The 12,197-nt window shown below is 39.7% G+C and overlaps 1 protein-coding gene across 1 annotated transcript; it reads left to right on the forward strand.

The window, feature by feature from the left end:
- Positions 1-3,061: 3,061 nt before the first annotated feature.
- AKAP5 (A-kinase anchoring protein 5) lies at positions 3,062-4,799 on the forward strand (the record flags this gene model as incomplete). The annotated part of the gene is made up of 1 exon (XM_083349247.1): positions 3,062-4,799. Exon 1 carries the CDS (start codon positions 3,309-3,311, stop codon positions 4,797-4,799), a length of 1,491 nt encoding a protein of 496 aa, XP_083205373.1. The 5' UTR covers positions 3,062-3,308.
- Between the last annotated feature and the right edge of the window lie 7,398 nt (positions 4,800-12,197).

Consider the following 12,197-nt stretch of genomic DNA (forward strand, 5'->3'; position numbering starts at 1 on the left):
TGGCACCTGGCAGGTGGTATGCGACCATCCTAGAAAAGTGGTAGCGGGGGAGGGGAATGAGCTGAACCAGTGGCATCATTGCACAAGCCTGAGCGAGAGGTGGCTGGAGCTGCAGGGCTATCAGGACTCAGTGAAAGCACCAGGATCAGCACTTCTTCGGGGCTGTCAGGGCTCAGTGGAAGTGCCAGGATCAGTGCCAGGCTCCAGCTGAAGCTCAGCACTGATCCTGGCGCTTCTCAGTCCAGAAGAAGCGCCAATCAACTGGAACGTTGCAGCCTCTCCAGGGTCTTGTGATTTACATTCAGATGCTTGTCAACTGATTCATATTTATGATGGTCACAGTGTCCCAGGGTCATGTGAAGTGACCAAAACCTGCTGCAACCACCCACCAGACAGGGAATAAAAACCAACCCCCCCATCCCCACCCCTGCTGCCAATCCTCAACAGAAAAACAATGAAAACCTCAGACAGGAGGAAGAGTGCTGCTGGGCAGGCAAGCAGGTGTCTTGCTCGGCTATGGCTTGAGGGCCACTTTTTTCAGTGCCATTGTAACTTCGAACAGTCACTAAGTGAACTGTTGTAAGTCGAGGACTACCTGTACTTCACTTTTTTTCCCTTTTTTTTGGTCATCAAGTGTTTGACACCTTGCTAGGTGACTGGTGTACTTGGATGTATCCTAAAAGTGGTACAATGGGTGAAAAGGTTGAAAAACCCTTCTATAGAATACAACATCTGGCATTTGCAAGGGGGTGGGGGGATCGAGCTTAATAAGGGAAAACTAGTGCAGAGATGGATAAGATGCATTGTCCTGGGGCTAGTTCATTGCCTCAAATTTTATTCCTCAAATAGAGAATGGCTAAAATCAGATTCACCCAATTTCATTTTGGAGTTTCCAAATAAGGCACCGAGATCCAAGGTGATGTACTGTAATAATTAAGGTGTTAGACTAGAATTCAGGAGATACATGTCCAAATCCATCTTGATGCATAGAAACTTGTTGGCTGACTTTGAGCCAAATGCTCTCTTAGCCTAACCCATCTCACAGGGAAATTATGGGGATAAAAAACAAAGGGAAATGCTAAGATTTATTTTTATTATTTATTTATTAATTTAATTTGTATACCGCCCTTCTCCCGAAGGACTCAGGGCAGTGAACAGGACAATACATAATAAAAACAAGATACAAAAATTAAAAAGTAATTAAACAGCAATGCCCGTAATAAATTAGTACAGATTGTCTTATGCTCCTGGAATAAAAATAGGCTAAAAAAAATCTAAGTTGATTCATCAACCAAAGCTATGCCACCTCAGACATTTATTTTCATTGGGGTAACAGGCCCCTGAAAAGCGTTGCAGGATAAAAACTGAACATCAGTTTGGAGTTAAATGTAAGAAAAGTAAAAACTGAATGACGGGTAGTAAATGATGTGCATTGCATGCAGAAGGTTGCAGATGTAATCCCAAGCATTTCCAATCCAAAGGATTCTTTGCCTGAGTCTCTAGATTGCCATTGCAGATTGTAATAGGGGATATTATTTTTAAAAAAAGCCTCACTTACTTACAGGCTGTATATGTATAATGTGCAAATAAGTAATGTGCAATATGTGGCCTTCCAATGTATTTTATATTGTATTTTTATGCTAATCTGTATGCTACCTAGACTCTTGGTACTCAATGATATGTAACTGTAAATAGAGATGATTTAGATCATGAAATGGGTGGCATATACATTTAATAAATACAGGTAGTCCTTAACTTACAACAGTTCATTTAGTGACTGTTTGAAGTTACAATGGGATTGAAAAAAGGGACCTTATGACCATTTTTCATACTTATGACCGTCGCAGCATCCCATGGTCACATGATTTACATTCAGATGCTTGACAACTGTTTCGTTTTTATGATGCTTGCAGTTATGTGTTCATCTTTTGTGACCTTCTGACAAGCAAAGTCAATGGGAAAGCCAGATTCACTTAAAAATGGTATTGCTAATTTAACAACTGCAGTGATTCACTTAACAAATGTGGCAAGAAAAGTTGTAAAATGGGGCTAAAATCACTTTCAAATTTCTCACTTAGCAACATAAACTTTGGGCTCTATTGTGGTCGTAAGTCAAGGACTGCCTGTACAAACAAATCAATAAATCAATTTTGTTGGACCGATAGTCTCATTATCACTTGCCATTGTACACAGTGTCTTGATCTGCCTGACTCTGGAGGCAATTTCAACAACATATAAATTCTAGAGACATCATCTATCCCTCTTGAAGTTCATAAGCTGGTGACAGTGCTACAACTATTTTCTCTTCTTGTTTGCACATCTGGAAGCTTCAGTTTATCAACCTGGCTATACAGGGTCATTCAAATTCAGGATCTACCTATATTCCACTTACTTACATTCCTATAAGGAGGTGCCTGCTTTGTGGATATCATGCAGTGTGAGAAGCCATTTAGGCAAGATTGTAAACACTTCCTTAACAAAATAGCTTAATTCTTTGGAAGATTTGTTTGTGTGGATGAATTTAGCATGCTGCTATTCATTTTTTTCCTTTCCTTTCCCTCCCCTCCTGCAGATGCCTGCAATGCTATCCCACTGAGGAAGAAAATGGTCACATTTACAACCAAAGAAGCACTAGCTGGAAAATGGATTGAAAGGCAGTAAAAAAACAAATATCCAAGGTCCTGGGGAAATTTCATCCCATAATTAATCGGCAAAAAAGCCTTTTCCACTGCTGTGTTTTGAATGTGTTTCCAAACTAAATCTTTGACAGGGAAGCCATATGTAGATTTGCAAATGGTTGTTGCCTCTTGTGTCTCTCACTAATGGAACAGAAGGCATTTTGTGTGTTGATTTTAAACCTATTTAAAACATTTAAAATGTTGAACTTTTAATGGAGTATCACCACCACCACCTCATCAAAAGACTATTAAATACATGTGTAACTCCTTCAGGAAGAGTAAAGAGAAGAGAAAAGCACTGTTAAGAGTTAGCTGTTAAAAAAACTAACTCTTGTTTTGTTTCTTTAACTAACATCTTGAGATCAATTTTGAATGTTAATAAATTGACTTCATTAATAACTTACTGACATACATCTGAACAGGATTAATAGTGATTTTCTTTCTCTGATAACTATTGGGAAATGTGCTTCCAAATAAGTGGTTTGACATATCATCTCCAAAATATAATTCCCAAAAAGAAACCATAACTGCTCAATTGGTCTACAAGTGATATTCTTTTATTGTAGATCAGCCCCAATTGTGTCTTTCCAATGAAACATTAGCAAAGGAACCAATTTTTTAGAAGCTAGAATGGAAGCCAAAAGTATGGAACATTTAGCAAAAGGAATTCAGATGGGCACTGAGCAACAATTGGAAACTCCAAATACAACTGATCCAATTACTGTCTCTGAGAGTCCAGACAAAAGGGCTTCTGTCTTTTGCTTTAAGAAAAGGAAAAAGTCTTGTGAGAAGGTAGAAGAGAAGGATGAGAACCATGAATCCAATTCACTTCTTAGCTTAAGGCCTGCTAACCAGCCTTCTGACGTGGGGCACAATGAAACAGAGGTATCAAATCAATTTTGGACTTCAGGAAGGGCCTGGCTGGCTTTCAAACGACTAGTGACATTAAGGAGAAGATCCAAATCCACTCTGAAGAAACAAACACAGGCTTGTTCTCGTGTACATCTAGATGTGGACATAGGAGATTCTGGCAGAACACGATTTTCTAAGGAGCACGCCAGTTCTGGTTCTAAAATTCCCTGCCTAAGATTCTCCCGAAGCAAAAAAAGGACCAGCCACTCTGAAATAATAGAACAGCCTGATTGCAAGAAAAAAGGAAGTGATACAGCAAGTATCCTGAATAACAAAAGTAACAAAGAGCCAGAGATTGTGGCTATGGAAGTTCCACTAGATATAAAAAAATCCCCCAGCAAAAGTCTACAGGAAGGAGAAAATGACAATGGAGCCATGTTAAATATGGAAAATGTGGTACTCTCCAATAGAGAGAACAAATTTCCTGATCCCAATTGTTATATTGACTGTGGAGTTCAATCAGAAATAATCCATTCTGAAACTGCACTTGTAACTGAAGAAGAGAAGCAAATATTTCAGTTACATCATGGAACCCTCTATGGAAACCTTGAAGAGTTGGAAAATCAGAAGTTCAGTTTTAATACTGAGATCAGTCCTCCCATTCCTCAGGATTTGCCTGTAAGTGAACAACAACTTATAGAAAGAGGGGGAACCAAAGAGACCAAGTCACAGCCATTTGGGGCAGACATTGATGTTGTGGCCAAGAGTGAGGATACTGCTGCTAAGGAAGGTCATTCCATTAAAGTGATGTTGCATTGCAGCCCATCTGTAATGGAAGATGAGGCTTCAGACGTACCAGTTTGTTTTGATGAGGAAGAGAAAAGTGAAGAAAAGCAGTTTACCATGCCTGGGGCTGGCATTGTAATCATGATCACTGAAGCTGAAGATGATCAGGATGATGAAGAAGAATCAGCTCCTACTTGTGAAACGTTTGCATTTCCTCAAGCCATCAAGCAAAAAGGGAAGAAAAAAACTAGCAAAAACCAAGCTTCTACTGCAGGGTGCAACTACACAAAGGAAGTCCAAGCATGCTCCCAGGTCCCCTCTTCCTTTGGTACCAACAGCGAGGAGCACTGGACTTCAGAGCAATATGAAAGGCTGTTGATTGAAACAGCTGCCTCACTTGTGAAGACAGCCATTCAGTCATCTGTTGAGCAGCTTGTCAATGAAATAGCTTTGGAGCAAAATAAACAAAACAGTCTTTTATGATCAGAAGAGCCTCTTTGTAAATTAGAGGCAGCCCTGCTATCAGGCATGGGGAGGCAAATGGAAGCATTTGGACAAATTGGCCTGTATTAGGAAAGAAAGTACTATTTGGATTTTCCTTGTCCATTGCCAGCACTGCTTTATCCATCTTCAATGACCAGTTCAGTATTACTGCTGTGAGGAAATGTTCCAGATGTCCTGAAGTATTTAAACTTAGCATGAGAGATTAAGGATGGTCTTAATTCCTGAGATATTTGCAATATCTGTGATTAACTTAATTCTGCATGTTGGTATAATGGATGCATATTGTATTGTATAAACAGCTTGTGAAAACAAGATGAGAGGATCTTTTGCTGCATGGTGACATGTCTTAATGGTTTACTCTCTATAGTAGATCTAGAAAAGACACCCATTATCTCCCTTTCCTTTCTTCTCAATTCATTTATTTCATTTGCAAATGCCAAGTATTTCAAGTATTATTGTTAATAACTGAGCAGTTTTTTTAACCCACTGTTTTCAGATAAGTTTGGCCTTAATTTTTAGCTGAAATTATAGGAAATGAGGTTCCACATCTGGAAGTCAATAGGTTGGAGAAATCTGGTTCAGACTAGGAGAAACTCAACTTATTAAATAAGTGGCTCTAAATCAGGGGTCTTCAAACTTGGCCCTTTTATGACTTCTGGACTTCAACTCCCAGAAGTCCTCAGCCAGTATGTCTGGCTGAGGAATTCTGGAAGTTGAAGTCCACAAGTCATAAAAGGGCCAAGTTTGAAGACCCCTGATCTAAATCAAGCTGTTAAAGGTTCCCAAAAAAGAGTTGAGGAAAGGAACAGAAATTGGTGATACCCTCATCCAAAACAGAGCACCCAAAGCATATTTTTTCCATATAAAAGCTACCCATTTCTACTGGAGTAGATGACTTCAGTGTTTCTGAAATCCTACTAATCACTTTATTAAAGAATCTTAGCTCCATCAAGAGAGAAGCAAGCATTTACTCAGAGTAATTTACCAACTATTCAGAGACATTTGTTATGGTATATTTTAGAGCCATAAAAGATACTACTGCCCACAATGGTTTTATTAATATAATTTTAAAATAATGACTAAGAGTTTAGTCCTTGCCACTAAAACTGCTTTCCAATGAGCACAAATACTTGTAATTGAAATAATAAGAGATAATGGGGCTGAAGCAGTGGATATATTGCAGTGTGAACTATCTTCCCCTAAATCCAATCCAAATAAGATAGAATGAGAGAGGGGGAAGGGGAGATGGAGATGAAGAGAAAGAGAAAAAGAGAACACTAAGCCTAAATCTTACAGAGGCTGCTCTAATTCCAGACCCTGAGGAACATTCAGTAAGTTGTTCAATTCCTTTTGCTTCGGGACAGTAACTGGAGAGTTGGCTGCTCTGTCCTCCTTTACTCTCTGTCTCTCGTGAGATCCTTCCCAAATTGGGTCAGTGAGTCTCTTCCTATCTACCGAGAAACTCAGGACTACAAAAGCCTTAAAATAATTCTTGCCCTAGAAGATGGAAGATGGACAGATTGATGGAAGAAGACAAGTGATTTGTTCAGAGCTCTAGCAAAAGGCTGTTTTCCCCACTAAGGTTGTACACATTTTGAAATAATTTGAAAGTCTTTTAGATCTTATAAAAGCACCACATCTCTGCAATCCGTTAAAGCAGCCCCCTTTTTTCAATCTTCTTGTATTCTTAAAGAAAGAAACTGATCCTTTAGTTAATGGAATGATTGATACAATTCTTTAAGCAGATACATTTTTTTCAGACTTGCATGACAGCCTTAAGAGACATACATGCCCTTTCAAATAGTAGAGATTGGTATCCTTGCATGAGGTCTGAAGTATTTCTCTGAATGGTAAATAATGAATTGCAAAGAAGTTAGGTGAGTAAAAGGACAGTAGAGAGAGAGAAGAGATTATGGTGTTTTTTGTTCTAATCTTGATTTTTCTTCAATTTATAACTGAGACACCTCCTCAACTTCTCTGAAATAAGCTGAGAATTTATAAGGAAAACATCAAGGAACCATTTTAGCAAAAATCCACTCTAGTTTACAAAATTCAAGGGTTTTGTATCCTCCATTGGGAGTTATTTGGAGTACACTGAATTAACTAGGTTGTTTTCAGAAACTTAATTCCCACTTTATTGTGGAAAGAAAACTCAGTGCAGCCAACTTCCATGAATATAGATTAAGAAATATCAGACCAAGTTTATAAAATGCAATGCATGAAAGAGAAGTATGAAAGTTGTCAACAATAAAGTAAAAGCAAGAACAAAAAACCAAACTCCAACTTTCCAAGCAAAATTACCTTAGTAGAATTAGAGAAGGCCACTGATGATGATGCCCAAAATCTCCAGATCATCCAAGAAATTCTATCTGTGTGGTTATTAAGAGTTGACACTGGTTTGACAGCATTTAATCAATTAATCAAAGCTTTTCAGAGCAGCCAGTTAATTGTTTATCATGTAATGGAAGACATTCAGGGAAGGAACTTGGTGACATTCCATGACAGATATTTCATAGCATTTCCATCATTCCCACATCAACATACTTTGTAAAAGTACCAGTTTGTGGTTGTTTTTTTAATAAGTTTTAAAAATAAAAAGTATCTAGATCATCCTGAATGGGCTATACATGAAACTTGCTTTCTGTACATGTCACATGTTGTATTGATTACCCAAGGACCCCAATAAATTGGAAGAAGGCATCTCATGGTATCATCAGGAAGGGAAGGTTGAGATCTTTGAGGAATTAGGTGTGTCTGAAGCTGGATGAGATAGCCAGTTTGGCATAGCAGTTATGGCATCAAGCTAGACACTGGGAAACTGAATTCTAGTCTCACCTTAGTACAAAGCCAGCTGGATGACATTGGGCCAATCACTCCCTCTCATCCCTAGGAAGTAGACAATGGCAAACCATTTCTTGCCGATAAAACTGCTAGGACTAGTCCAGGCTGTAGCCAAGAGTCAATACTAACTTAAAGGGGCGTGCACACATATTCACATCCACATCCAAGCCATATGAGAGAAGCAACTGGCTTTCAAGGGAAATTTACTGTGGCTTATAACCTACTGTGTCCCCTGGTCCCATTCTACTAAGGAAAAACAGGAGTGCTTGAGAAGAATTACTGGGTCCACAAATTACAAAATGCTTAGAAATAAACCGGCTATAAGTCCACATAAAAGATTAGTGTTTTGTATATAGACACATGATGCATAGGTCACCTCTGTATAGGACTGTTATATTGTGGGCACAACCATGCCAATTTTCAGACAGTGAGTGCAGAAACTGACTTAAATCAAAGAAATACAGGAAACTATTAATTCTTTGCTGCCATCTATTAATGATTGGATTACTACAGCACAAATATGGCAGCTCTACTGTACATGAAGCTGGAAAAGGCTGCAGCTATTTCTATCTTGACCCTAGAGTTGTTTGTAGTGTGACAGGAATATGCACCATAAATGCAAGGTTATGCATTTTGTTGGCTATTAAAGTAACTTTTGGAAAATTCCTCTGGGTAATTTCCAGCTTGGTCTGCACTCCGCACACTGTAAATTCCTATATCCAGATTGCAGTGAACACATGCACTATTCAGTGCAGCTAGCAAAAATATGGTTTGATGTTATGTATTACAATCAACAGGAATCAGAATCAGTTAATTGGCAAAATGGAGCAAAAGGCAAACAAAAACCAGGAGGGAGAGAGAGATGAACAATAAACAACAGTTTACATGATGAATCCATTGGATGAGCTGGATTTGGACTTACTACTATGTGATTTACTTAATGATGTGGTGACTTGCTTCATGAGCATCGTAAAAATGGCTGTAAAATTGAGTCCTGTCACATGGTAACTTGCCTTATAATTGCAATGACTTATAACCAAAATTCCAGGTTCAGTTGTGGCCAATGACTGCATTGGCTTGGTCTCATTATCTAGAGCAGGGGTCCCCAACCCCTGGTCCATAGATCGGTACCGGTCCACGGCATGCCAGCAGCCGGTCCGCACAAACAAGCAAAGCCCCATCCGCGGGATGCAGGCAGCACACAAAACCACACCCCCTCTGGTCCGTGGAAAAACCTCTCTTCACGGAACTGGTTCCTGGTGCCCAAAAGGTTGGGGACCTCTGATCTAGAGCAGCTGTTTCTCAGCACAGTGTATAGTTCCATCACATGCAAACTGCACCACTGTAACTGCATAAGCATTGCCACTATTTGCTTATCTATTTTATGCTGTTTCAGCTAACTTTGCACCCTAACAGTGAAGTCTGCTTTAGTCTTTATTAGGAGTAAATTATTCTTGAATTCCCCAAACTCCTCTGGATTCCTTCATATCTTAATCTGCCGTTTAGTAATGTAATAGTGAGGCATTGTATAACATTTAGTAATGTAATAGTGAAGCACTGTATAACAGCATAGATCAAAATCCCAATACTGTTTCACATAAAAACTATGTGAGGGCAGATAGTTGAACAAAGCAGCTGCTCTTATGTTGCATTGAATCTAAGTCTAAAACAGAGAAGCTGTTGAAGGCTTGCCAGCAGGACAATTTAAGCAGTGCTCAGAGCACATTAAAATACCAGCAGTCATTTAAAAAAAAATCAATTCTATGCATTCTAAAGTTTTCTTCCAATCAGCCAATGGCTTCAAAATGCATTTGTCTTCATTTATCTATGCAATAGCAGCATTTTTGATGTTTTGGTAATTAATAGTCATAGATTATTCGTGCTTTAGTAATTAATGGTCACAGCTTTGTTATACTTTTTCAATTGCCACAGCAAATGTGCAAGCTTAACACAGCAGAAAGGATAAATTACAAAAGCATAGTTTTGCCCAGCTAGGGGTGAAGTACACATTTCATAAACTATATAATTTGGCTTTTGTGCGCACTTACTATAAATAAGCTATTACAGTGGGATGGAAAACAATCAGGGGCATGGTTGCAGCATAAAGAGAAGGAGTGGGGAGGGTGTAGTCATTTCTTTCCAACCTCAATACAATGGAGCTCTTCCCTCTACTTCATTAAATTAAAAAGAAGTTACCAATCCTGCCTCCCACCCACTCCCCCACCCCTGCTGAAATTTGCAAACTAAAAATAAGAATATACAGGAATAAAATACATTTAATATATGGTGTCGAGTCAAGGGGAAAGCTCAGAAACACTATGGTGAAGGGCAACATTACTCGAGTTTTTCACTTTTGTAGTTCACTAGCTAGCACAATGAGATTACCAAGTCCATGGTTTGGGTTTAAATAATTACCAGGCTATCTATTCCCATACAATTCACTATTGGAGCATCTTTTTGGTGGGCTCCCTAGAGATACACTGGCATGTTCATTATATCCGGGCCTGAGGCTGAACCCACTCTCGTTATACAGGTAGAAGCAAATTAAAAACCATATCCAGTCTCCAACTCTACTGTTTTTAAGCTGCTCAATTTTAATGGCTTTTAAAATGTTACTGAGTGTTAAAAGTAATAAATTGCCTACAGCTGCAATATAGGAGTCAATGGGATATACATTTTAAAATATTGAAATAGGGTACTGTAAATTAGGTTTGTTTAACCTTTACCCACAGATATTCTTGTTTTGCAATCTGTAAGAAATGGTTCAACATTGTTTTAGGATGCACTGGAGAAATCTAAGCAGCCTACCACCTTGCTATTAAAATTCCCTTGATCCCATTTCATTTTCTTTCTGGTGTGAATAAGACCATAGCTATTATTTTAATTTAGAAAACATGATGTGATGTGTCCAAAGATTGGACACATCACATCATAGAAAATAATTGCACACAATAATTTATTGTAGCAACACCTTTCCTTGAATTGCACCCAGAAGCAAATGAGCAATCATTGCAGCTAGCAGAGGTGTAATATGTGCCATTCTAGGAGCATACATATAACTGCCCATGTCCCAAAGGTGGTTTTTCAAGAGGCAACTGGACTTTCTTGTTTTTCTTTGAAGACGTTTAGTTTCTAATCCAAGAAGCTTCTTCAGCTCTGCTTCTTTGATGAGAGGCAAAATGTCTTCAAAGAAAAACAAAATGTCTTTGAAATGTCTTCAAAGAAAAACAAGAAAGTCCAGATGCCTCTTGAAAAAAAACACCCTTGGGACAACCATGACCTGGATCTTCATAGACATATAACTGCCCACGCCACTGCATTTTGTACCAGCTGGAGCTTCCAGATATGCTTCAAGGGCAGAGGCATAAAAAATAGTGGTGGTGATTATTAAATGAAGTCGTCATCTTCAATCTGGTGCCCTCCGCTAATTACCTCCTCCAGATTTCCAAGGACGATAGCTGCCAGAGCCTCCAGTGTATTAATCTGCAAGGCTTGCCCCATAATTGTTCATCTTGTCTCTGATGGGTCTCCAGATGCTAAGCTAGTCTTGCATTTCCACACAAGAAGCAGTGAAGAACATTGAGAATAGTTACCAAATCTGAGTTGCCAAAATTGTGATGTGTGCTAGAGGGAAATTGGATGTATTCTTTTATAGCCATTTAGTGGTTGTCTAGATGTTTGCAGCCTCAATATGATCACTCTATTTAAAAATGGATATATTTGTTTGTGGTAATAATTTTTCTGTAATAATTACTACCATATGAACGAAAGGGATAACAGTAACCCCAGAAGAGGTGGACAGGATCATGAGGAGACTGAGTTCCACCACATGTTTATTGGACCCGTGCCCCTCCTGGCTTGTGTATGCAACTCGGGAGAGGACACGAGGCTGGTTCCAGGCAGTAATAACTGCTTCTTTGAGGGAGGGTACCTTCCCTGCCACCTTGAAGGAGGCGGTGGTGAGGCCCCTCCTCAAGAAGCCTGCCCTGGACCCGGCTATTTTGAACAACTATCGTCTGGTCTCCAACCTTCGCTTTCTTGTGAAGGTTGTTGAGAGCGTGGTGGCGCATCAGCTCCCTATGTTCCTGGAGGAAGCTGATTATCTGGACCCGTACCAATCGGGCTTTAGGCCCGGGTACAGCACGGAGACAGCATTCGTCGTGCTGGTGACTGATCTCTGGCAGGCTTGGGACAGGGGTTGTTCCTCTGTCCTAATCCTATTAGACCTCTCAGCGACTTTTGAAACCATCGACCATGGTATCCTACTGCAGCATCTCAGGGGGTTGGGAGTGGGTGGCACTGTTCTACAGTGGTTCTCCTCCTATCTCCTGGGCCGCTCGCAGTCGGTGTTGACAGGAGGGCAGAGGTCTGCCCCGAGGCTTCTTGTTTGTGGAGTCCCTCAGGGTTTGGTCCTCTCTCCTCTCTTGTTCAACATCTATATGAAGCCGCTGGGTGAGATCATTCGTGGTTTCGGGGTGAGGTATCATCAGTATGCTGATGATACCCAGCTTTTTCTTTCCACCCGAACCAACCCAG

The sequence above is a fragment of the Vipera ursinii genome, assembly GCF_947247035.1.
Source record: "Vipera ursinii genome assembly, chromosome: 1".
NCBI classification, from domain to species: Eukaryota; Metazoa; Chordata; class Lepidosauria; order Squamata; family Viperidae; genus Vipera; species Vipera ursinii.